Here is a 27,381-nt window from a genome sequence, read left to right on the forward strand (position 1 = left end):
TTTCCAGAGAGATATCGAGAGAAAAAAGGAGAGCGGTGTTCCCCCTTTAAAAATAGAATCTTTTTCCTCGAGATCATCGAACAAGAAGAAGACGGAACGCACCACGTGCGGCTGTACCCGGGGGAGGAGGATCAACTTGGAAATGGTTTATTTCCGGCGGATGTACGAACCCCCAGCTCCATCCCCCTCAGCAGTTCTTCAAACTTTTCCAGTGATCCACGACGAATTCTCCACGACGAGGGTGTTGCTCGGCTCTCGATCGAATTGGTGGAGGAGAAAGACAGAGGGGGAGAGAGTTTGTCATCCGAAAGGAAAGAGATGCGTGTAACGTGAGGTCACGTGCTGACACCGACAACCTCCTCCTTCTTCCTAGACCTTAAGTCTGTGGCGAGAAGCCCCGTGTTTACGGTATCCCCTTTCTTTCTCGTTTACCATCGCCCCCGTATCGCGCCAATTCGCCCGATATAATGCACGTCATCATCGATCCCCCCCTCCCGAAAAAGGGAGTCTCTCTCTCTCTCGCTCTTTCTTTCCGAAATTATTGTCATTTTAATTAACCGCGAATCACGTTGGAATTAGAGGAGGATCTTGAAAGAAAGAAAGATCGGGACGAATCGGTTTTGTTTTATTTATCGCGGTTCGCCTGTGCTCGATCGGTTTCTTTGCGTGGAATCAAGCTCTCGAGGAAAGGGTGTTGGGTTTACGAACGATGGCTAATTGCTCCTTTTACGCTACCTCGTGATTTTATGGCAGAGCGACGCACAATCGAAAAGAGCGTGGAAACGGAGCGGTCCGCTTGAGGTTCGAGCTTGTTTAACTACAAATTTGTCTCGCTGGCTCGACGACCAATTTTCAAAGAGAACCGCGTAGTCGCAGGCACGCACCTGCGTGCACGCTCTTGGCACGAGTCGAATACGGGCTCGAATCATTTCGTACATTTCTTCCAGCGTATAACGCGGCTGGGACACGATTTTTCCTAATTTTTTCCCCTCGTCCAAGGAAGGAGCAGACGCGGCTCGATCGTGACGCGGATCCATCCGGTTTTATCTTCGGCTCGTCGAGATCGCACGAACGCGTAAATATAACGAACGTTTTATTCATTCCGATCGGCGGGGCAGAGGGGAAAGGAAAGAATTTTCTCGAAATAATATAATATAACGTACGATGATCGCTACGTCGTCACACGCGATTCGCTTTAAATTAACTTTGGATTTAAATAAATAAAATACTGTTGTACAAAGTATAATTTGCCTACGTAATTTTCCATCTACATATATTAAAATAATAATAATACGTAAACTCACATTACACGTATCGCGATTATTCATCGATCCGAATCGCGTTTTTTTTTTTTTTTCTTTTTTTTTTTCGTATTCGCGCGTCCGACCAGTAAACGCGTACTATTTATAACTGACGTTAATTCCGTTTTATTCCGGTGGTAATGGATTACGCAATTTATTTGAAATCGACCCTTTTAAAATGCACGAAAATATATATGCTATGGCGGTAAAAGAAGAAGAAAGAAAGAAAGAAAGAAAGAAAGAAAGAAGGAACGAACGAAAATTATCGGTTAATAATCGATAAGGCCGATTGGGCCAAGGCACGGGTTTCAAATTCTTGATCCACCATTCTTCCTCCGCATCTTAGATACCTCGATCGTTGAGGGAGGAACGGCGAGAAACTGTGCGCATCTGTCCGCGTAAATGTGAGTACGCTGTTTGACATGGGAACGTCAACAGCGGCATGGAAGCTTTTACAGGCCAATATGTCACCCTCTCTCCCTCCCTCCATCTCGCTTTCTCGCGTGTACCGCGCTCGCCGCTCAACGAAACAGAGTTTACGGACTCGAAGCGGCGACCGCGCACTTTATTATAAACACACCTTTGCACCACACTTCTCGAAGCCCTTGGCTTTTAAGCTCGAAGAGTGGAAGGAAAGAAGGACCACCTCGGTTGCCTCGATACACAACGGAACGATTACGATTCGTTCCTTCCATTTCGCTTCCTTTAAACCCGTTCGGTTGCGCGCCGATTTTCGATCGAAAAAAATCTGGAAAATCGCACGGGAGGAATATCGCACGCGAAAAAAGAAACGAATCGATGTTGCCGATATAATAAATGCCAATCATTTCTCGAAGGCATGTTTGATATTCAAGCCGCGATGAAACCGCTCTCACGGAACTCTCCAAGCGGGGAAGGTTAAGCAGCGTATACAAGCGTATATAAAGTTATTCCACGAATTTGATCGGGATATTGCGTGACTGCGGATATTATTTTTTTCGAGAAGGTAAGAGAGGCAGAGTGTATAATATAACCGAGGGTCATCCTTGATCTTCCGTTTAGATTATACCGTCCCCGATAATTGGATTAATTAGCGCTTTTTTTCCACAACAACCGATCATCCGAAAAGATCGTTCTCGGTAATCGCGCAACGACCACTTTTTGCCCCAATTTCTCCCTTTTTCTCCTTTTCGATCCAATATACGTATATATATATATATATATATATATATATATATATATATATATATATATATATATATTACGCAAAGGGAGTGAGACATCGCAAGGTGATGCGCTCGAATTTTGTGGCGGTCAATTTTCTCCTCCCCCTCCACCGCGCGATCTTCTTCTTCCTTCTCTCCTTCTCCTCTCCTTCCTCTTCTTCTCCTTCTTCTTCTTCTTCTTCTCCTTCTTCCAACTTCGTACGCAATTCCATATACGCGAGCGACGATTGTATTATCCCGGTAGTTAATGCTATTTCGCGAGGCGAGTTTGACGAGTTTACGACGCGATTCTACGAGGGTACAAAACGGATGGACGGACGGTTCGCGACCAACAGCCCCTCTTCCCGCTCCGCCATTCTTGATTTATGCTCGACGTTACCTTTGCCAACGGATTTACATCCTGATATTTATTATTCGCAATATTATCGCGCGCGCCTTTATTGCGTTAGTCGAAAAGCCTCGAACGGCCAGCTTACGCTCGGGCTCCCTCGCCCGTTCTTTTTCTCCTCCCTTTCCTCCCCCCCCCTCCCCCCCCCCCGTTCGCGGTTCCCTGTCGACAACCGCCTCGACCACCGCCTCTCCCGTATCTCTTATCCCCCCCCGAATCGGTCCCGAATTTTGTCAAAAATCCCCCGTTTCCTTCGAGGCGCCATCACGACTCACTATTTCTCAGAGGGTTGGCGTTCCAACTCGCGCCACTTCTCCCCCTCTCGTTAGAGTCGATGTCCATGAAAATTCGCCTGAAAAAAAAAGGAAGAAGAAGAAAAGAAGGTGTTTCGTTCGAGGTAAAAGAATTCCTCGAGTATCGTGGCCAGACCCCGTGCGAAATAATCGTTTTGTCGAGGCTCGTCGTGTATCATTAAATTAACGTTTTAAATAAACGGTTACGCGGAGGCGTAATTTCGAATAACTTTCTCTCTCTCTCTCTCTCTCCTTCCGTGTGTTTAGTTCGAAGCGGGGCCGATTATTCATTCAAGGAGCCAAAAGAGCCACTGTCGGCTCCCGTTCTTTCTCCAGCGGACACGCGATCGTCATCGTCCTCCTCCTCCTCTGCCCACCCCGTGACCTTGGATCACGCCAACCGTACCCCTCTTCTTGGCCAACTTGTCGTAAGCTCGTAGTTAGCCAATTCCAATTTCCTTTCTCTCCCTCTTCTTTTTCTCTCGATCGATCGATTCAAGAAGGAAGCTGTTGCGAAACGTGGATACGATGATGGATCGGTCGAAATTGTTGAAGGAGTGCCGCTGTGACGGCGCCCTCCCCTCTCTCCTCGTCTTGTGTACGGGGGGAGGAAGCGGGTATTACTCGTTAAATTGTATTTATCGCCGACTGAGAGGGGCTCGTGTGCGACTTCCGTGATCGAGCACGAGATACGGCGTTTCCATCGGCCGTAAATTACGCGCGGCTGCGCTGAAAGCGTCTTCTCCTCCCCCCCCCCCTCCTCCTCCTCCTCTCCCCTCGGTGAATCGCGAGAGATTCGACCCGTGGAATAAGATCGGGAACCGCGAGAACCTTTCTTCCGGAAGTGGAGACCACAGACGATTCCCTCCTTTCTTTCTTTCTTTCTTTCTTTTATTTTAACTCTTTCGAGTTGTGGATCCTTCGTGCATCGATCGTGGGATCCACAGCAAGGAGAGAGGTTGAAAGGAGGAGAGAGAGAGAGAGAGAGAGAGAGGGAGGAGCTGGTGGTAGTAGATAAGCAAATGAGCGGGCACGCGCTTCTGTTCTAACGCTGCCACGTTCCAAGGTCAAGGCTGTTTCCTCCCAACGGCATCTGGTGCTGCGATCTCTCTCCCTCGAGCGCGCTCGCTCCGTTTTCTCCTCGAAAAACTCCTCCTCGTGGAACGCGCGGTTGCCGTCCAGATAACTGGTCGAAAAATTGTCTCGATCGAATCGAGACAACCATCTTCGTTATCTCGAATTAAAAAAAACTTCTGATTCGTTCGTAAATGTAAATTAAGGATGAATTTTCAAACGAATTGTAATTGCTATTATTCTATTCTCGTAAAGATCTCGTAAAGAATCGAAAATTTGGTTAAGCGCCGGGGTGGTAATCTCTCTGTTCGACCGAAATGTTTTCCGGTGAGCGGAGTGGAAAATGTTGCTTGTCGACGATGTTCCCCTTATCTGGAGAATGTGTCTCAGATAAAGCTCAGGAAAAATTACAGTGGGAACACTTAAGGACCCGGACAGCCGGTCTTACGTACTATATATATATATATATATATATATATATATATATGTCTCTCTCTCTCTCTCTCTCTCTCTCTCTCTCTCCCTCTCTACACCAATCGTCGACTCTCGATTTTTACTTCTCGTCGAAATCGAAAGGGATCCGAATTATCGAAGAGGATTCGACGGAAGGAGAATTTTTTTTTTTTACAACAATGTTGTTGGATAGGAAGGCGAGAGGTTGGCGGGAACCGACTCGTGGGTGGGTGTTCGTTAAAAATTCCTTCGATATCCGATGTCGTTGGCATTATTTCAGAACCGTGTCCCGGTTGGCTCGGGGGTCGCCACGGCAATCGATCTTACTTTTCGCTCGACAGCGTTTTTTTCCTTTCCTCTCCACCTCCTCCTCCTTCTTTCTTTTTATTTTATTATCCTCGTGGCGCAGATGATAAATGCGCAGATTACAACCTCGCCCCACGGCCGGCCACGGTGGTGTATCACCGTTAAATAAGCTCTCCGCCTCTTGTTTTATTCTCTTCTTATTATCCGCTATACACAGTTGTTACCCGTCCATGATATTACACGCGTATTTACACGCTGTTTTCGACTAGGAACGAGCGTTGTAAAACCATCCGATACTCGGCGCACGGCGTAGTCGATATTAAATATTTGTCGAGAGAGGGAGGGAGGGAGGGAGGGAGGGAGAGAGAGAGAGAGAGAGAGGGAAGGAAGGAAGGAAGGAAGGAAGGAAGGGGGAGAAACGTCGAGGAGAGAAAAAAGATTGGGTGTCGCGTGGGTGAGAATCGAATCCGTGCACACGATTCACAGGCAGGAGGAAAACAATGGTCAAATTCAACCGCTCTCTAGGCGGTGGTGTGTAAGCTCGTTAAGTTCCTCGAAAATAGTTTTACCATAAATTCGTTCTATTCTTATAGAGCGGGCGGCCGAGGAGTCCACAAGCATCTCGGTTATTCTAGGTTATGGTCCGACTAAGACAGACGCTTTCGCGGAAGGAAAATCGGGGATTAGGACAGGATGGAGGGGACGGAGGGGGGCGACGGAGGAGGAGGAGGAGGAGGAGGAGGAGGAGGAACGATGAGCGGCGGCGAGAGGGGCCGATCATGTGGCCGACAGATGGTGCGGCCTCCCGGTTCGTTGACAATAGATTTTTCGGGATTTCCCGTTTATTCGAGCCGAAGGACAGAGTTTCCTACGGTTCTACCAACCTTCGACTCCCAATCCTTCTTAATTATCGTCTCCCCAGGAATTATCCAAACTCGTCTTTTCTTTGCTTCCTTTGCTCTCCTTTCCTTTCCTATTATCTTTTTGGTATATAAAAAAAAAAATCCCTCTTCTTCGCTCCTCGTGTTCTTCCACCGTAAGATGAAAGGAGGAAAATTCACGACACGGATATAATACCTTGTTGTATAATCTGGAACGCAGGAGGTTCTCGTAATCTGGTTCTCGATTCCTGGTGATATATGCGAACGAGTTTTGGGCCCAGATAAGACAAGGGTAGGGGCAGGCAGGGAAAGCAGGCGAGCGTGTTTTCGTTTTCGTTTCGTCTAATGGACATTCCGTGCGTGCTCCTGCTTCGAAATCTTACATTTTCGCCCGCCACTTATTTCCAGCTTATCCCGAAAAAGGGAGAAAGACGTTGATCGGTAAAGCAAACAACGACCCCGCGATCGTGCGATTTCTCTCGATAATCTAAAGCGGATATCGAGAGGAAACGTCGGTGTTATAAGAACGGAGAGGGAGAAAGAGAGAGAGAGAGAGAGTCAATCGGTTTTGAGTCATCGTTCAGGCATATTTCGAACCGTTGGCCTGAGTGCAATTAGTCGTTCAGGTAGCTCAGGCCAAGGGTCTGGAAGATTCTTGAAAAATTTCAAGGTCTGCGAGCAAAACGACTCGAGCCGGTGTAAACGAAAAACTGGCGCCTACGAGTTTTTCGGCGTTGTACAGTTTCTTCTCTCTTCTTCTCTTTTCTTGCATTTATCGAATATATATATATATATAGTATAAACTCGTTTACACTCGACATACCGTTAATGAAACACGGGAAATAGAAAGATGCGTTCGACCATCAAAAATTCGACCATCCTCTTTTTAATCGAACGAATGTTCCAAAAAAGAAAAAGGAATAGCTGGTGTTTTCGAAATTCAAAAGTGGCCGAACGTTTTCCGTGTCGGCGAGTTAATGGATCGTAAAAACCGCATCGCCGCTTTTCTTCGCCCGGCCGGCTCAGCGCCACCCTTTCGTCCACGCGCACGTGGTCCGCGCGAATCCTCGATGAACAATTTGCAAAAGTCCACGAGAGGCCTCGTTTATAAATATAAACCGCCTCCGCCGCCCTCTGAGTTCGCCGAGATGGTATAAATTAATCGGAAATTCGAATTCGTCATTGTCGGCGGGGAAACGAACGAACGTTTGACGCGGGACGATGCTAAATATCCGCGGTATCCTCGATATTTATCGAGGCTCGAGAGAGAGAGAGAGAGAGAGAGGCAGAGGAACGGCGACGCGTGGGAGGAGGATCTTCTCGCGTTGTCTGGGCCGACGAGAAATCGGATCGAGAGATGGCGATACAGAAATACCGAATACTTGTCTAAAAGTGTGTGACGGACAGACAGCTGGCCGTCATTAAAACCCCATTAGCGAGAGGCTCCCCCCTGGACCACGTAACTCCCCCCGAGTTCTAACAATATCTTCCACGACGCTCCGCCACCACCCACGCTATTAATATTGCGCTCCATACGCCTCACCCTCGGCGGCCAACCCCCCCTATTCCTTGGAATTCGCGCTCCTAAACTTCGCGCTCTCGATCGCGACGATTATCCCTCCTTCCGTTCCTTCTCTCTCCGAAAGAAAGTCTTCCGATTGTTATTGTCATTGCCAGATTTACAATTAGTTATTTTCACCGAATATTTTCTTTTCGAAATATTCGACGGAGAAATTCGACCGATCGATCGATCCGTTTCGAGAAAAGAAGAAAAGAAGGAGGAGGAGGAGGAGGAAAATAAGAGGAGAAAAAAAAAAAAGAGTCGGCCGCGACTCCGCTATTCGTCAAAGCGCAGTTCGCCGGAAGCCGGGGATGTGGGTCAAGTTCGAAATAACTATACGGTACCGCACCGAGCCTCCTCTCTCCCTCCCTCTCTCTCTCTCCGTGTGTGCCTCCGCGCTCGTCGTGGTTTTCGTGTTTACTTTAACTTCGAGTTCCCCCTTCCTCATCTTTTCCTCGAATCGAATGCAATTTCTTCCCAATCGATTCGAAAATTCCGCGCTCGCTATATATATACGTGACCATCGTTCGAAATCGTATTCCACATTGTGGAACGATTCTAAAGGGTTGGAGCGGATCGAATTTCAGAGGAGTTTTGGCGAACAATTTGTCGAACGGCGGTCCTCCACGCGGGGTTCTCGGTGTAATAAAACGGCAAAAAGGGTCGAAAAACAAGGACGGACGACAGTGACGGACGAAAGAGAACAACAACAGAAAGAGGAGGGAGGTCGAGCGAGGTATAGAGGCCGCCCTTTCTCGCGTTTGCTCGCTCCAAGACCGAAATAAACGTTTGCTCTCTCTCTCTCTCTCTCGTTGGTGGCCTAGGCGGGGAAACAGGAGGAGGAGGAAAGAGAAAAAGAGATCGGGTCTTGACTTCGGTCTTTGTAGCGGCAGATCAAACTCGGCGGGTCATTAATTAAATCTGGCGGAGCAGCCATCGTCCGTCCGTCTTTCCACCGCGTCTCCGATTTACTTTACACGAAATGCGCCACGGTTATAAATATGGCTCTCTCGCGATGGGGACCCTTTTCCCCGAACTTGATCTTGCGGACCGCCCTCCGAGCCGGGGACAACGCATAACCTCTCTCTCCGATCGAGACGACTTTTCTCGCCGCGAACCGCTCGTCGAGAAACCCTCAAACTTTTCCAAAAAAAATTTTCCAAATCTCGAGTCGAACCGTTCCAGACCGATCCAAGGAAAAAGAAGAAGAAGAAGTCTCCGCGGTCGGAGACAAGACAACACCCCCCGCCAAGGGTTAGGCGATGTTGCATAAGCTGGATCGATAAAAATAATTCCTGCCTGGGTTTCGAGGGTTCGAGAGATCTCTCTCTCGAATCTGGCAAACACGTGGAGACGCTCGTCGTGGAAGGCCGCATACTCGCTCGGTTTACGATCGATTCTAGTTACATAGCCACCAGAGAGAGAGAGAGAGAGGGAGGGAGGGAAAAGAGAAAGCGGCGACCGGTCGTTAAATTGCGCTCGAATTACCAAAACCCGGCCCCTTCCTCCTCCTCCTCCTCTTCCCCCTCCCCTGCCCCGGTATTCTAGGCTACGCTCGAGCCCTGGCGCGAGTCCTCTTCAAGGACGAGCGAGAGGGTTGTCCCTTAAAGAAGGAAGCTTTGAGGTTAAATAGACAGGTTTGATCGATGCGCGTTCCCGGCGATATTGATAAATAAAGGCGATTACAGCGATGACGATTCCGTTGCTCAATGAATTTATATACCTGACAAAAGGCCTGCCTCGGCCGATAAATCAGCTCCCCTCTGCGGGGAGGGACCTGCGACACGGTGACCGGCGGGGGTAATCTCTCAATCTTAATCGATCGATCTGCCAAAACGGAGCCACGGATTCGGGGCTGTTTATCATCATCGAGGGGGCAGTTTATGAATTTATTTCCTCGAGAGAGTAGCCCGACTCGACTCGCGTGTACATCCCGAGCGGGAGGAGATCTCTACGTGATGAAGCCGTGATCTCTACGTGGGAGCACCGCAGGGGGTCCCCACGGAAACACAGCTCCGTATCGAAGACGGTTAAACTTTCGTTTTTATTGCGCCTCGCGACGAGCGCCGGGTCATTCGGTTGGATCGTTGCATCCGTCCATAGAGAGAGAGAGAGAGAGAGAGAGAAGTAAACGTTCTCTAAGTAGATGTAGGTTATATAGAATTTGCACGTCGAATCTGTCCAACAATCTCGCCTTGGACTATCGATCGCCACCTTTTTCTTTCTTCCTTTTTCCTTTTTTTCTTATTTGTCTTCGCGAAACGATATAAATACGATGACGATCATCGGGATGAGTCAAGGTCTATGCATTTATGCGCGATATTTAATTTCCGCTCTTGCAATCGTCAATTCGTATCTCTCTCTCTCTCTCTCTCTCTCTCTCTCTCTCTCTGTCTCCTTGTAGCGGGATCGGCTATTTTTATATGTATCGAACTGTTTGAAGAAGATACGCGCGAAGATGGGAGGGGAGGGATGGTCGTGATGGAACGTTCCGATCGAAAACGATTGGAAAATCCGTCTAGGAAATTAGCTCGATAACGTTGATGATAACCGGCGCTGTTTCGTCTTCTCCACCTGTTCTCCCCGATTTTTAATTTGCGTTTCGATTTTTCCAACCACGTTCGTTCCTCTGCGTTTCGTTGGTAATAAAGATTTCGAGAGAAGGAAACTAAACTCGAGGCAATTTCGAGGTGATTACACCGTTTCCAATTACCGCCACCTATTCCCATCCCGATAACGGGTTATTTATTTTATCAAATCTCTCGTTTCCATTCGTTATTTCCTTCCGTTCTATATGTATATATATATATATATTCGCGTACACGTATATATATTACCACGTCCAGATACAGGCAGGCCTTGGACGAGTTGAGCGCAATTTCCAAAGTCGTAAAAACCGAATATACCCGTATATATACCCACGATTTACAGACGGTACGGTTTGAAGGAGGCGAGACAGAGAGAGAGAGAGAGAGAAAAGGAGGGAAACGTGCTTAATCTATGCAACAGAGTGTTACTCGGAGGAAACAAACGTATGGCCGTTTTACGACGTGTTACCGAAATCGCGGCTAGGCGGCGGTTCGTTTGAATGATCGACGAATCGAGCGTGGCGGGTGATGTATCTCGCGCACGAGCTAAGGTCGAATTAATCGTCCGTATAATACGCTTGGAATATTATTTATTCGTTTTTCGCCTCCCACCGAGCCGACGAATCGAGCGCTTGGCACGAACGAAAACGACGAGCGCGACAACAGGAATTTTCTCTGTCGCGACGATAATTCTTTCGATCGTTCGAGAAATCTTTCACCGTCCTCAGATACAAATTTTATCGATGACACGTTCCATTTTCCGTTCCTCGTCTCGCGATATCAAAACCGATCGCATTGGACTCGCGATTCGCCAGGATCGAATTACATAGCGTGGAAAAAGAGGAAATTCAACCGTTCTTTCACGAGATCTTTCGACTCTTTTCGATCGAGTATAATCGAGAATTCATATTAGATTCGCCAGGATGGAATCGTAGCGTGGAAAGAAAGGAAATCAGAAACTTAACAGATCTTTCGATTTTATCGATCGAGTATAATCGAGAAAATTCACATTGGGAAAAAGAGGGAATCAGAAACTTGGCCGATGACTTCACGATCTTTCGATTGAAAATTTATCGATCGACATTATCGAACAGAGATAATCGAGAACGACACGTTCCCCGTTTCCTCGCGTCGCAAAATTTTCCGCCATCAGGAACGAATACATCGGACTCGATTCACACAGAAAGGAGGAGATGTTTGATTCAAATATCGAGTACTTCTTCTCGAGCAACGTTCCCTCGCGTTCCATTTTCCGGAAAATTGCCACCGATTTCGAGCCATCGTACCATCTTTCGGATCTGGAGTATGGTCGGTGGTGGCGATAATTAGAATATTGGGAAGAAGGGGGGAGCGCGTTGGTCGTTGAGGCGTTGATTTACGTTGAAGGGAAGGATGAGTGGGTTAAGCGTGTGCGGATGGACGCGCGTCCTTTGTTACCGGGACACACGGGTACACCCGCGAAGCGTGCAAACTATAAGGTAGAAACAATAAAACAATCGTAGAGAGAACGGCGGCGCGGCGATAAATCACGGCGCGGACTCGGTTATCTGCCGTGGCTCGTAAGGGATAACGCGTCGCGGCCTGGCCTCCGGTAAATTTAGCTATTGTCGTGGCTAGGATATATTAAATCTCGTTAAAACGTCTTCATGAAGCCGCGAGAGACGTCGCGGCGTTTAACGGATGTTATAAACAAACGCGCCGGTTTTTCGACCGGGATCCTCTCCATTCCCTTACCATTGAATTTCAACGTTTCAATTACAAGCTTTAATAAGTTGAAATCGGAACGTTTGAAATAACAACAAGCGAATGTATACTCTTCTTCTTCCAAGCTATTAATACCTAACTATTTCTCTCCTCTTCTGTAAGGAGGAAGAAAAAAAAAAAATTAATTCGCGCCTCGTTTTCGCAATCGCGAAAGAAGAAAAAAGAGAGAACCTCGTGACGGTTGATTTCGTGAACGGTTTGGAAATCTTATTTGCGCGTCGCCTTTTTTTTTTCTTCGTCAAAGATGGACGCACAGCCGATAATTGCAACCGTTCCACCCGGACGAATTCAGCTCGGCTTCCGCTTTCGAATAAAAACGACGATCATATATATATATATATGTGCAACTTTGTAGGAAAGGATTCGATTCGATCGCTTCTAGAAGAAGAAAGATCGTTTTCGGTAGGCGATAGCTACGAATTATGCGGGGACACGATCACCCACACGCGCAGGTAAGAGAGGCGCGCAAGGTGACAAGGGGGACGACAAGCGGGAGGATGATTCCTCCTGCGAGAGGAGACACAGGCCGCGCCCACTTGTTTGCTCGGGGTAACAGTTTTACCCAAAGGTTTGCCCGGCCCGGCTTAAGCCGCAGGACCACTCGGCGGCCGCGCTCTCTATTGATTTATTCGGTTCATCTTGAGTTATTATCGCGGCAGGGGAAGGGGGGAAAACACACGAATGTTTGTTCCTTTTAAAGATGGTTTTCTGGCGAAACCAACGCGAAACGACTTCCCGACTTCCGAGTATTCGCTTCTCGTCCTCCTTCAAAACGACGAAAAAGAGAGAGAGAGAGAAAAGAAGAAGAAGAAGAAAGAAAAACACTCTTATTCATACGAATCATTCTTTTTGCGCGTAATTTCTTCTCGATCAAAAAGGGTCAAAGATCGGTGGAAGGAAGGAAAGGATTGGTGGAACGTGTCTGCGGTCTCGAAGGTCGAGGTCCCCCTCTCGAGAGTCGGGAATCGAACACCTACGCGAACCGGTTCGAGTTAGAACAATAGCGTCCTAAACGCCTGTACCGTGATTAACGTAATGACGCCACCACCCCTCTCTCCCTCTCTCCCCCAATGATATAATTCGCGTCGAGGGGCGACGACGACGACGACGACGACGGCGGCGGCGACGCGCGCCAACCAACCGAAGCCGATCGGCTCCGCTCGTTTTCACGCTTCCCACTTTTTCTCGTCTCGGACTTTCTATCACCGTACCTACTTATTTCGCGCTACCGATATCCCACGATAACTCCGTGAAACTTTCACAGACTTTTATCGCGAGGAGACCTCCTGGCGGTGACAGGTTTTTGTGCATAACGTTAAACACAATGTGTCAGAAGCGCACGAACGCGCCTCTTATTCCCCTTGTTATCGACTCGCATTGTCTTCCATTCAGAGACGTGCAATTTCTCGAGTTTTTTTTCCCTTCTCATGCCTTTCTTTTTCTTTTTCTTTTTCTTTTTTTTCGACTGCGACCGATAAATTCTCTCTCTGCTGGGAGCGGGAGAGTGGAGGGAAGGGAAGAGGGAAAAATTCGGTCATTCGAGATTCAGTTTCGTGTTTGATTAGGATTCCATCGAGGATTCCAGCGGTGGTTGTCTTGGTGACCACCTCGAAAGGGTCAATATTATCACACGTGCTCGAAATCACCGACAGAGGAACCGTTTCGCTCCTCCTCCTCCTCCTCGATCGCACAATTTCAGATCGGCCGGTGATCGTGTATCCCTGCTCCGGGGGGGGACACCTGCACTCGATAAGTATATATTTATCCAAGTCCGCCCTTTTCAGGTAGAAGAAACGGCCGGCAAACCTATTTGAATATCCGCTTCGAAGGATTCGATGAATCTATTTGCATGTCCGCCGCCACGTAGATAAAGGGGGCAGGCACGCCTCGATGGCCCCTCCTCCATTCCAATTTCTCGACCATTTTTCCTCGATTCTTCTGGGGAAATACTATGAGGGGGATAACTTTTCGCTCTGGACGAGAGGGTGAAAATATCGTAAACGAGTGTACATCGAATTATTATCGAAGTGACTCGTACAATATATCTCCGATGAATGCCCTGCCGAATGCAGAAAGTGGGCATGCAGTAGACTGTGGGCACGATACGATCGTGAGAAAGGAATCGTGAGTGGCGGCGCGATAACGCCGATAATTCCGTGTCGAGGAGATTCGAGGGGACGATACTTGGAAAGGAATCGCGGTCGTTTCCTTTCGAAAGAAAAAAGGAAGGAAAAGAAGAAGAAGAAAAAAAAAAAAGAAAAAAGAAAAAAAGAAAAGGAAAAGGAACAAACGAGTCTTCGTTTTGACACACGATCCGTGGGACAATTATATTATTCGTGGCGTCTGGCAGCCGTTTGTTTGCGTGAAAACAAGTTGGTTATTGGCGCGACGACAGAGATGGGCCAACAACGTCGGATCGGATAGGACGGAATTACCGATCCCGCGGCCAACGACTGTACACGCGGGAACATCCTTCTCTCTCTCTCCCTCTCCCTCTCCCTCTCCCTCTCCCCCCTCTCTCTCTCTCTCCTTTTTTTTTTCCACGCGTTTTACGATGCTCATTTCCGTTCACGGTAATGTCACTTTGTATAGTTTTATCTCGGCACACCGGTGCAACGGGCACAGTCGTAAAACACTTATGACACCCGTAGCATAATAATGGCCGATAGCGGGTATCTGGCCGGTATAGAAGGCGGCGCATTCGCCATTTTCCTAATTAATGTTTAATGCACTCGATATCTTGCCCTCCTTACCTCCGCCGCTACGCGACCCAACCATTCATAGGCAACGCCGGGCCCTATCGGCCAACATCGTCCGTTCCATCTTTTAACACGATCGTCGTGGAATCAGGTTAAAATTTGCGTAGCTGTTACTCGACAGATAAAACAGAAATTAAACACATTACCAGTTCTTAATCTTAACGAGCTTTCCGTTTCCCCTCCGACCGAGTCATTCTTCGCCTACGAGTCGAACGATCGCGATCCGAACCTCCTCGAGCTCGTCTTTTTCTTTCTTTTCTTTTTTTTTTTTTTTTTTTTTTCCGCGAGAAGGAAGAAAGCGTCAATCCGTTCAAACGTATCCGTTTTTATCTGTTTTCAGTCGCATCAGGAAGAGGATCTGTCGGATCCGGATCTTCAGGATGAAGAGAGCGGCGAGGAGTTACCTCAGCAGCCACTTCAAGGTAACACGCACTCCTCGACGGATAGTGCATCCGCGCAGGCTGGTACACCTACTCCATTAACACACTTGAACAGTCTTATGGGTGCACATCATCCGCACTTTCTGGCAAAATTGAAGATGGAGGTCAGTTCAGAAAAATCGTCGCTTCTTCTACGCTACTTTTTTATTCTCTTTTTTATCTCTTCTTTTCTCTCTCTTCCCTCGAACGCAAAAAAAAAAAAAAAAAGAAAGCTTCTTCTCAACCCCCCCTCCACCCCCCCTCCACCCCTCCCTCCACCCTCCACCCTCCACCCCCTGTTTCTCGCGTCTCTTTCGCGAAGATAAGAGAAACCGGATGAGAAAAACCGCGTTTTATCTTTATCGCATCGCATTACAAACCGTTACCATTTTAACGAGCCCCGAGGCGAAATTGAATCGTCGAGGCGAAGAAAAAGATGGTCGCCCGCCCATCCATCCATCCATCCATCCATCCATTCGCCCACCCACCCACCCATTTCCATTTCTTTCATTTACTTGGCCGCGTAGCGAGGAGTCGGGAGAGGAGGGCGGAGGAAATTGTCGCTAAATCGAATGGATTTGCCCACAGCCCACCGATATGGACGCTTTGAACAACAAGAGTGGTTTAGAAGCGTTGCAAGCGGCAATGGGCGGAAGTGGTTTCAATCTACCATTCTCGTTTCCACCACCCGCGTTTCTGACGCCCCAACATCACTCGCAAAACAGTCACGCGCAATCTGGTGGTAGTATCGGGAGCGGGGTTGGAAATCAAGTGACGTCGTCGGCTAGCTCACATTCTAGCGAGTCTTCGCAGGGGAGCGCTAGAAACGGTGGCGAGCCTCGCGAGACCAACAATCAGTCGCAGAGTAATACGGCGGGAGCGAATCACCAGCAGCAGACCAGTTGGAGTTTCGAAGAGCAGTTCAAACAGGTGCGTCAGGCAAGTACTTATGTGGATATATATATATATCTATATATATATATATACATATATATATGTATGTATGTATGTATGTATTTACCGCTTCACCAGTTCAGTTTTCCTCTTTGCCCGCGTTATCGATCGAGGGATATTTCGATCGACGAAAAGAAAGAAAGAAAGAAAGAAAGAAGTATAAACGAAACGATCGATCCATCCATCTCGGTGAGGTATATGAGAGGGGGGGGAGGGAGGGAAAGGGAAGGATTGTTATCGCGCGATTTTCCGCGCGTTTGTCGACTTCTCCTTCTCCGACGATCCGACTTTATCTCGTAGTTCGAGCAGAAATATACGAGAGGCGAAGCTCGAAGAATCGGTTAACATTTGTCGCGCATGTAATAATGATTTTTTCCTATTTTTTTTTTTTTTTTCTTTCTTCCTTCGATCGATTGTAATTGAATGTTCCGGGCGTGTAAATTGATCTTTATCTTTATGGGTGGATACCGAAGGAATTAATCGAATAAGGAACGTGTAATTACAAACGGCAAACATTCGCGCGGAGGGAAGGCATTTATCGCGGGGAGGGGGGTTAATTGACGTGGCAATAGGAGTTAATTACTATTTTTACACGCGCGGGATATAATTACCGACCGTTCTTCTCAAATACCGCCTCGGTTGACAGTCGGTCTTTCCAGTCGTCGTCGTCCGAGGAAGGATTGGAGGTGGTTGGAGGAAAAAGTTGGGCGAAAAGGAAGAAAGGAAGAGAGTGTTGCAAAAGATAGGCGAAAAGGGTGGGAAGGCGCATCGAACGCTTGTCAAGGGTTTTTCTTGTCGTTTCTCTACCGCGACGCGCTTTCTCAGTTTTTGCAAAGAGGGTGTGGTATCGGATTACCATTTAGATTGTTCGCTTCGCGCCGATACTCCCCCTCCGACCGACAGGATGAAAACACGCGTTCGTCTCTCTCCTTCTTCTTCTTCTTCTTCTCGAAGGAAGAGGAGGAAATAAAAGAAACGTCAAAAATATTGCGAGCTCTTCTTCTCCTTTCGAAGGAATATGGAGGATTCGTTCGTTGGACGCGCAGGGGCTGCTGTTCGAAGGGCGAATCGAGAGAGAGAGAGAGAGAGAGAGCGAGGGGTGACGAGAGGCTTTCGAGCCTGCGCTGATTAAAGCGCGGAGACGCGAGCGAAAGAGGTGTACGGTAGGGAGACGAAATGTAGGAATGAAAATGGAAGTCTCCACCTACTCGAGGAGCAGCGGCGTCTCCTCCACGGGATCGCATCCATCATTCCGGTGGGGGCGTACTTTTGCCCGGTCTTTAATCTTTCCTCTTAGCTTGGATGGGGATGCTTCCTTCCCTTCTTTCTCTCCTCTCGAGACGGACAGAGAGAATCTTCGCCCGTCGCTTTTTCCACGCCCGTTTCCTCCAAATTTAACCGATCTCGCGCGATCGATGAGAGAGAGAGAGAGAGAGAGAGAGAGGAGCGAAGCGATGGCCGATTCGTCGATTCTTTTTTTTTTTTTTCTCTTTTTTTTTTTATCGTCCGCGATTATTCGAATATACGGACGGACGGTTATTTTCGCGACTCGTTTTATCGCGAATTATTGTGTGCATTGCAGCGCTTTAATTTCAATATCGCCACGTAATCGTTCCGCAGAAGCGTACGCTTACGTGAGCCGCCGACCGATAATGTTGCATATTAAAATTCGACTCGCGAATTATACGATTCCGTATTGATATTTAACGACGAAATTTACGATTCCTATGATTTTTTTTTTTTCCTATTCCTTTTTTTTTTTTTTATTTTTCCCATTTTTTATTTCTCCTTTTTCTTTTTTTTCCTTTCTTTTCTTTTTTTTCTTCTTCCTCTTCTCTCCTTTTTCCCCTCCTTTTTTCACAGTACTCTCGAGATTGCGCAACAATTGGTTTAACGATCGCGTAAACCAATAAAACGCAGTATGTATCGCAATTGTTAGGAAATCGGTAAACGCGCTTCTCGCTTGGTCATTTTATTTCACCCGACGATAACTTTATTACGAAATCATCGAGCCAACGTTCGCGCGATTGGCAAATCTCGCGTAGCGAGTAAAAAAAAAGAGGGGGGGGGGGGGAAAGAAAACTGGCTCCATTGTCCGTTGTCCCTCCTCTTCCCCTCCTCTCTTTTCCCTTCCAAAAAAAAAAAAAAAAGAAAAAAAGGAACATAGCTTCGCCACTTTTTTTTCATCGATCACCCCATCGTTCAAATTTGCCGCGCTAAGGAACTTAACCTTTCGACCTTGGGCGGACGTTAACGAGCCGTCTAGAAAGAAATATAAGAGAGAGAGAGGGGGGGGGGGGAGAAAAAAGTAAGAGAAAAAAGTATCCGCGAGCTTTTTTTACGAGGCTCCCTCCCTCGAGGCCTGGAAATCTTCCCTTCGCGTTTCGTTTCGAAGGCATCCGATCGAGGAGGAGGGAAGCGAGGAAGGCGCCCGGTTGTTGCGCGTCTCCTCGAGTTTTTAACATCATCCCTGCTCGCGCGCACCACCACCACCACCACCACCACCACCACCACCACCGCCACCATCACCGCCATCGCCGTTCACCGGCAGTGCACTCGATGGCCGAGCTACTACCACGGCCAGTATAATACTGTAGCACTATACTTTGCAGCCATTGCGAAATAACTCGTAAACCTGCAAATTGCCGGGTATTTCGCTGCCATATACGTGCCCACCTCGCCTCTTTACACCGCGGCCAGCGTTCGTCGTGGTGCGCACACCCACACGCGGCCTGGACTCACGTGCATACAACCACGATGATCCTCCTCGCGTTATCATCGTGATTATGCAAATGCGTTATCATTATGCAAACGCGGCCCACGATCTTTGCTCGTCGTTTCGTCGTTGCTCGAGACTTGTTTCGCGGATCGACACGTATCGACACAGATGGATAGGATAGATCAATCGATCGTACGCGTATTTTCGAGTGGGTCGAAGAGGGAAAAAAACTCGCGAGAGAAATGCGACGAATGCCGATATAATTTTTCCCGACCTTGCGGACGAAGCTCGTTGTACACGACGCGTGCATTTCACAATTATCGTACCGAATTGATTAAAGTTTATCGGCAATGAATCGCGCTCGTTCGAGGAGGATAGAAAGCGAAGCTTCCAATCTCTCTCTCTCTCTCTCTCTCACACGCGCACAGTATCGAGTCGACGAGTCACGATTAGTTATTAATTAGCGGTGGTGCGTTAGGGTCGATTAATATCCCCCTTTTTTACGCAGGATTCACAGGTCGTTATCCTCCCCCTCCCCGATCAATTAGCGGGCCCATGCATGCAGAAGCGCAATTACGGATGCGCAACGGAGATGATTACGCTCGTTTCCCAGAAAAAAGGGAATTGCGCTCGGTCCCATTGTGGCGGTCCACCCTTACCAGGCGGTGCAACCACCTACGGTTTGTTAATTCTCGCTTGTGCTCGAGCAGAAGGGAGGAGCGCCACGATCGTAACGAATCTCGTAACCGGGCGAGCGGAAAGCGTGGAACGAGCCGCGAAATTACGCGGACGGCCGCTAATCTCCTTACTTACTTTGCGCGTAAACACCTGCGTCCGATGGCGTCCGATTTTTTGCCTCCTGTAAAAACGGGGAAGGAAGGAAGGAAGGAAGGAAGGAAGGACCCCGCGGATTCCTCGTGTTTACCCAATAATTGGACGAGGCTGTAAATATGACCATTAAAGTCTACCTAGCTTTCCGCGCGAGCTCGTCGAGGAGACTATTCTCTCTCTCTCTCTCTCTCTCTCTCGAAGAAGAAGAAGAAGAAGGTGGAGTAAACGATATTCACTTCCTTCCTTCCTTCCATCTTCCCTTATCGCGGTATCGTTTGGAAAGTGGCGAGGCGAGCCGTGTCTCTGTCTGTCCATCTTTGAGGGAGGGGAAAAAAGAGACATCGGTCGATCGTTATCTCGGACACATTGGATCGCGTGCAGGCGAGCAAACGAGCGATCGTGCAAGTTTAACCGCGATCTGTCGTGACCGTCCAGATACGCGTCCATGGAAAATCGTTCTCTTTTCTTTTTTTTTTTTTTTTTTTTTTTTTTAGACGAGGTCGAAATTGCGACGTCGTTAAAAATCGTCTCTATCTAACGCGGGAAAAGGATTTATCGATTTACTTTTTTTTTTTTTTTTTAGAAATGTTGGCAAAGCTGTGAGTTTGAGGAAGAGTTCAGCGTAGGAATTCAGGGATGTCTCCATCCACCGCGGGTTACGACAAACGACCGACACGAATCTCTTCTCGGCGTCGGAGCGAAGAGTTGTTGTATTTTGACCCCGGTTAGCATACCAAAGCTGTGCATTATATTACACGAGGCTGTGTTGCTCGCTATTATAATGAATATCTCTCGCCGGGGCCTATAAGCATATATGTAAAGCACCGGCGTTTCCATCATGGGGTGTCTGTCGCAGCCGATCTCACCGACTCACTCACACGCGCGAACGCGCTCTCTTCCCTCGGACACTGACTGACTGATCGTCTTCTTCTTCTTCTTCTTCTTCTTCTTCGTTGTTGCGTCGAGCCGCGAAGATATCATTTGAATTTCAATGAATCATGTGGGTGCAAGTGTCGCCCAGTATTCATTCACGGTTTACATTCGTGCGTACGTCTACTCGTGTACACACACGTCCCTCTTTCTCGCGCCTCTTCCCTCCTTCGTATGTATGTAAAATATCGTAACCCCTCCACCCCCCCCCTCTTTCTCTTGGCCCCCTCCCTCCTCCGTGGAAAGAGGAGACAAATGTCGTCGAGGTATCCTCCTCCTCCTCCTCCTGTTGCTGCTGCTGCTCGTTCTTTTTTCCACGGCTTATTCACGGGCCTCGCGTTCGTCGAAGCTGGCGCACAAAGGTGCCCGTTGCGATTCACGCCGCCGCCGCCGCCTCTCCTCACAAAAGGAGATTATCTCCGATCGTTCTTTGTCCCACCGATTTTCCCGTGTCGTCCCCGTGCCTCGCTATTACGGATCTATCTGCCACGACCGTATCAAATACTCGTAATTTTTCAAACCGGGAACCGACATTGAATGGAGATCGACGTCTTTTCCAATCCTCTCCACGATTTTTCGAATCCTTTTCTTTTTTTTTCTTTTAATCTCGTCGGAAGGACGACGACGAACTCTCTCTCTCTCTCTCTCTTATGCAAATCGAAGGGATTCGTCACGGATTCGCCCGAACAATTGGATCGTGCACGAGTTTCATCCCCCTCGTTTCCTTCGAAACGAGCTTTTGAGCAAACTTTGTGTCGCGGACAACTTCCGTGATTGCAGGTGTGCGCGTGTCGGGAAAAACGAGGAGGACGCATTATTTGCGCAGTATTTTTGTTTTCAGCCGGCGCAATTTTTCCCGCGCGATACCGTGTCACTTTGTCCCGAAAATTACACATAATGGCCGACAGCGTGACTTCGAGTGGCCGCCACCTGTCGCCGAAAAGCGACGGTTAAAGCGTAAACTCGAGATGCTAGTGAGCTGTGAGTTGCCCAAAATGATTCCTCCTCCCAATTAAAATTTCCGAAAAGGCCGACTCTTCTCTTCGACCCTTTCTCTACATTCTCCGTAGTAGCGTCGGTATTTTTCTCTCTCACGATTCACGATCTTCCTCGTAGCACGTAGCGAAAGGGTTTGAAAACGGTGTTTCAAATTCGGTCGAAAGTTACGAAAGAATAGGGAAGAGATAGGGAAGATATTTGCAATTGTTCGATATATCCCCCGGTTGACTCGAATTCCCACCTCGACGGGGAAAACTTTCGAAGGACGCGAATGGAAATCGGAAAGGAGGAGTGTGGAAGGGGAAGTGGCGCGCGCGATATTTACGGAACGTTTGAAAGCGGAGAACGGAAAATGGGAAGCAGAGATCGAGTGGCGCGAGAAACGGGATGTGTCGCGGCCGAACAAGAAGGGAAAGGAGACGGAGAAAGAGGTGGGGCCGTCGCTTTTGACACGACATGTGTCGGTCGTCTCTCGCGCGAGAGATCTAAGACTGGACCGGCTTCCGCTAATCCGAGAATCGGGCCTTTTAATGCGAGGCGAGTTTCGCGATTATAAATATCAGAGATACCGGGAACCACGGGGAGGAGGGCGGGGGGGGAGGGGGGGAAGGCGTCTAGACTCTAAATGAAACCGTCGCCGGTTACGGGGGGAGGGGGGTGCATCAACCGCAAAAACGGAACCACACATTCTCTCGATTTTTCCACCGCATTCTTCTATTCTCGCTCGTCTAATAATTTTAGAAAACGCGGCCTATCGTTTCTCCTCCCCCTCCCCCCCCTGAAAAGGGGCTCGTTCGTCTAGACGTTCCGTTCTATCCCACGACGAAATTCACCCTCTCGTTCCCCGTCCCGGGAAAATAAATGAACCGTGAAAAAGCGTAGGAGGACGAAATCCCGTGCGTTTCTTCCCTGCTTTCACCCGAACGAGATTATCTCTGGTCGAGCGAGGTTTTCGTATCGTTTCGGTCGATTCGAGGAGCGGATACGTCGATCCTCTCCTCCCCCACGCACGCAACCAACCCGAGTTTATTAATTATGCATCTCGATCGCAAGGTCGAGATAATTGGTCGATCCATCGCGTGCGCGTATCCCTTTTGTCGCCTCGACTCGAGAGAGGCTGGACTACTAACCCTTTTTTGCACGGTCGACGGCACGTATCGTATCGGCGCGTTCAATCGAGCGTACTCTCGGGGGTGGTACGCCACGTGCGTACGCGCTTTGCACGCCATTTGCCCGATGGGGAGGACGAGCAATTTCGTATTTCTGCACGGCTCCTCTCTCGAGAAGGGAACGGGAAAATTGGATTGGACCAATTAGAGGAAATCGGCCCTTTCTTTCCCTTTCTTCCTTAGAACTTAGAAAGACGCGTTCGTCATCGCGTCATTTCCTTAAAAAAAAAAAAAAAAAAAGCGGAAAGAGTGGCGTGTTGGCTCGCGTGTCGCTCATCCGTGGATGGACACCCGGATCTTGCTCGATCTCGATGTTGGAAAAAAACGCGAGGGGGAACGCGACGGGTGGAGAAAATGTTATCGGGACGACGTATCGTTTACGCGGTTTTTATTATCGTTCCTTGGAGGGAGGAGCGCGGCGGCTTAAGTGGCCGCAAGGACGTGAAAATATCTCGAAAAGGAATTTTCTCGCCGAAACGGAGAAGGAAGGAAAAGAAGAAGGTGATCGTGACGTCACCGGTCGAAACGATAAGGTCGTAAACCGTCGTAAGTATAGGACGGGAGCGTGGGACGGAAGCGGATGTAGCGGTCGTAACCCCGTTTTCGGCGCCTTTTCCCTTCTCTACGTTGTTGTTCCCGTTGCGCACCGGACACAGAGAGGGAGAGAGAAAGGAAGAGATCGGTTCGAGAGAATTATCCGCCACTTGTTCGCGCGTAACGAAGACACTTTGCAGCTGCTGCGCGTTCCGAGAACGAAGCGGATCGCGAGCTCGTGCGTGAGCTCGACCGATTAAGACGAGCGAGCACCGTTGAGATACATGGACGCGATATATCGACGAGAAATATCGGGGGGGGAGGTCGGGGGCGAAGTTTGTTTCGAGAAACATTTTCCTCCTCGAGGAGGAGGAGGAGGAGGAGGAACGGAAATTCGAAGCGAATTTTTACTCTTACTTTCGGGGAGGGGGACTGTACCTTTTGCGGGCGCATTTGCAATGCAAAATGATAAATGGGATCCGAGAGGAGAACGATATCGGGAAGGAATTACGAGGAGGGAGAATCATTAGGGTATCTTTAATCGATCGTGTACGAAACGTACGCGCGCACCGTATGCCATTAACGAGTCGTCGAGTGTGACCTCTCTCTCCCTCCCCCACCCTCTTTAATCGATCGTTTTAATGACCACGGAGAACGATCGAACTATCTCCAACCGGTAATTAATGCGATCGACGATGAAAAATGATCGCGGCCAGACGAGGAGGGAGAGAGAGAGAGAGAGGATGTTGCTTGCACGCACGCTGCCCGAGAGTCGAGTTGCGCATCCAACTCTTCTCTTCTCTTCTCCTCTCCTCACCTCTCCTCGTGATTTTATCGCGCGACATCCCATCTATCCCTCCTTTCCAAAAATTTCGAATCGAATTCCTCCCTCGAAAATATTTTCGAAAATATTCGTAGGATATTCCTCTGCAGAGAGGAACGATCCTTGTTCTCGCGGTGGATAGATAGATAGATAGATGGATAGATAGATAGATCGGGGCTATTAATATTCGCGTCGCGGGAATCGAGACAAATTGAAATCCCGGGGGCCCCATTCAACGATATGAATATCCGCGCTATCTTTTGTGCCGTGATTTAACGTGTGTCCGTGGCGCATATTATTAGCGAGGCGATAATGGCGCCGAGTCCGAGATCGTCCGGTGAATCCGTAATACGGTTCCGCGGGACCCCTTTTCTTCGCTCGACCAAGAAAGACCGCCTGCTCTCTCTCTCTCTTCCTCTCTTTGCATCTGCATGAATTCGTTCCGTCATCGCCACGGAAGAATGCCACTGTCGGGCTCGCTTTCAACGAACCCTCTATACCTACGTGACGTCCAATGAATCTCAGCCGCGGACGTGGAACGAAATCTCACCTGTCCTGTCGCCTTCTTCTTCGATTCTTCGCTTCCGCCTTGACAAATGCCCGTCCTTTCTTCTCCTCCGAGCTTCCCTCTCTCGAGAACGCGGATCGAGATTCAATCCCTGGTTATCTTCGCTTCGCTTCGAGGCCGACCAAACAGCGTTATCATCGTTTTCTCGTTTTCTTTTCGTTCGTTGCGATTCTCGGCGTATGTATAAAGGGATCAGATCGCGTGATCGATGGACGCGATAAATTGGACACGAGTCAATTGCGACAAAATTGTGGTGCCGGCCAGCCTCACCCTCCCCCCCCCCCTCCAACCAACCCAATTTCGAGCGCAATTAAGGAGGGAGAGAAAGAGAGAGTCAAGTCGTGCTTTCCCACGACACGTTGATTCGCTTTCGATCGAATCCCTCCTTGGCTTCGTTAGGTGGCTCGAATCGGCTCCCCCCCCCCCCATTCTCTGTAATCGTCCAATTTGGAACCATGGATGCACGCCACGAGTCACTCTCCCTCCCTTCTCCCTCTCAATATTAACATTATCAACAGAAATTGTCATCGCTGAGAAATATTTTTCGACGATCGGTTCCTTTTTCGGTTTCGCGCGGTCCATTTCCACGGGGGAAGTGGCGGGAGAGGCGAAAGGCGATATCGCGTTACAACGGCAACGACACGAGCGGCCGATCACTGTGTTGCACTCTTCGTGAACGAGCGCGCCGCGTGCATCCTGCGCGTCGCGTGCCACACCTGCGCTCGCGTGTTATTCGTCTTTATCGTTTTCATACCCCCCTCTCTTTTTCTCTTTCTCTCTCCCCGGAAAAACTAAACTACTTTCCTCTCTATTCGAAGAGTAGAGAATCGACGATATCGACGAAAGGAAGAAATCCGGATGATCCGATTTAATTATTAATTATTTTTATGTCGGAGAAAGAGGTAGAGAGCGTAGGAGCGTAACCGCGTTACGATTAGCCGGTTGTAAAACTCGGGGAGCTACTATGTATAGGCGTGAAACAGAACGGAGAAAGAGCGGAGTGGAAGCGATAAATATCCGGGTGGCGAAACTGCGCCGCGGTTCGTGACCACCGTCAGCCTTCGGACAAAACAATATTGTCACCGGGCAGCACAGCGACGCTCAACGGCGTCCACACGGTTAACGCCACGCGGCTGCCATTGTTCCGTGCACGAATCTTCGCGGCCCGTTTCAAGCCTCTCTAAACAGCGCGTGGAGAGGAATTGGCCGTGCCCTCCTCGATTCGCTCAACGCTATAAAGTCGATCGAGAATATCGCGGCGCACGTGTTTTTCTCCCGTTTCTCTTCGCGGGAATCGTTCGAATATCCCTTTCGAAAAAACAAACACAATGGCCCTCTCCTTCCGCGCACCTGGGTCCCACCTTTTGTTCGATCGTATTAAAAGGCTTGAGGTCATCGCGGGAACGAACGAGGAGGGGGAGAGGTTGGTGGCGCGCGTTAACATTGTTTGAAAGCCGCGTCTTTGATCTGGGCCCGGTTGGCGTACATCAGCCGGGTTTTATGCCTACCGAGAATTCGCGGCCCCTTCCATCGCCGGGTAAACATTCGGACTTTGGACTACCATTCAGCGATTTAGTAGGGTCCCCTCGAGAGAGACCCACCCCCCCCTCTCTCTCTCTCTCTCTCTCTCGCACGCGTTGCCTTCTCGAACGTGGAAACAAATCTCACGCCCGCCGTGTTTGATCGCGGACCGTTCGTACCATTCCGCCCGTTGTGCTATTCTCGTGGCGTGCCGTCCAAATACCGCGATTCAATTCCCCCCCCCCCCCCTCTACGACACAAACGAAATCCTCGTCGTTCCTCGTCGAAACTATCGTTTCAACGAGTCGAAATGTAAAAAACGTTTATCCGGATTGTGCGGATTGATTGAAGGGGAGGGAGGGTCGTGGTTCATGAAGTCATTAAGGTAGATAGATCGCACGTTCTCGTTTTCACGAGAAGCGTTCGGGTACGTAACGTCTCGTACGGGTGAGCGCGCCCCTTAATGACTCGGGATAACGCGCGGGGCGGACTTTGGCGCCTCCCTAATCAATTAATCAGCGAATCTCGCCTTTTATCCGCGCCGTGCAACCACCTCTCCCTCTCTCTCTCTCTCTCTCTCTCCCCCTCTCGGTTTATTAGCAGCCGATTAAGGGCCTCTCGAAGAGTAGGGGAGAAAGGCTCCTCGACCGTTCCTCTCTCCACCCCGAAGGAACAAAGTTCCGACACGGAACTTAATTGCGAACAATATACCTAGTTCCCTCGAGATAGAGTGTTGGAAAGGAGGAAGTGGCTCGTTTCGAAACACGAAGGGGCGGGGATGCTTATCGCTTTATCGATCGCCCGCGTTTCGCTCTTTCCGTCCGCTCTTTTATATCTCGCTCGATGATCAGTCGGACGAGACAAAACGCGCGATACAAAACGATATTAAACGCGCGTTTGTCGTCGTAATTACGTGAAGAGGAGGAGGAGGAGGGTCGAGTTGGCGAGGGGATCGCGATGCGAAACGAAGGGCAGGAAATAACCGTCGCGAGATCTTAATCGGTAGAAATATCAATCAGGATGAAACAATTAAGCGGCGAGGAGAGGATTCTCATCTCGTATATCGTACATCTCTCTCTCTCTCTCTCTCTCTCTCTCTCGAGCCGAAGAAAGGAAAGCGACAAAGGAAAACGCGACGAGGAGAAATGGAGGAAGGAAGGAAGGAAGGAAAGGAAGAGGCGCAAAACAATAAGTGGTGGCGCGGCGAGAGATCGGTTACGTTGGAAGGCTTGGAGGGCTTGGGAGGGGGAGAGCGGAGAGAGAGATCATCCCCGTGGTTTGCTCCTCGAGTCCGTTAATGCGTTGCCACGAAGATCTATGGACTGGCCGTAGTTTATATGC

At 48.9% G+C, this 27,381-nt stretch overlaps 1 protein-coding gene across 1 annotated transcript in view; it reads left to right on the top strand.

The window, feature by feature from the left end:
- The window catches only part of retn (retained), a 78,990-nt gene that overhangs the window by 14,962 nt on the left and 36,647 nt on the right, over window positions 1-27,381 (top strand). Inside the window, exons 2-3 of the mRNA XM_086907012.1 lie at window positions 14,914-15,117; window positions 15,581-15,922. Of these exons, the coding sequence (XP_086763138.1) occupies window positions 14,914-15,117; window positions 15,581-15,922 (546 nt within the window). The remainder of the gene's footprint in view (window positions 1-14,913; window positions 15,118-15,580; window positions 15,923-27,381) is intronic.

This window comes from Apis florea, unplaced genomic scaffold (genome assembly GCF_048593485.1).
Source record: "Apis florea isolate Af1SG1 unplaced genomic scaffold, ASM4859348v1 contig_2495_pilon, whole genome shotgun sequence".
Lineage (NCBI taxonomy): Eukaryota > Metazoa > Arthropoda > Insecta > Hymenoptera > Apidae > Apis > Apis florea.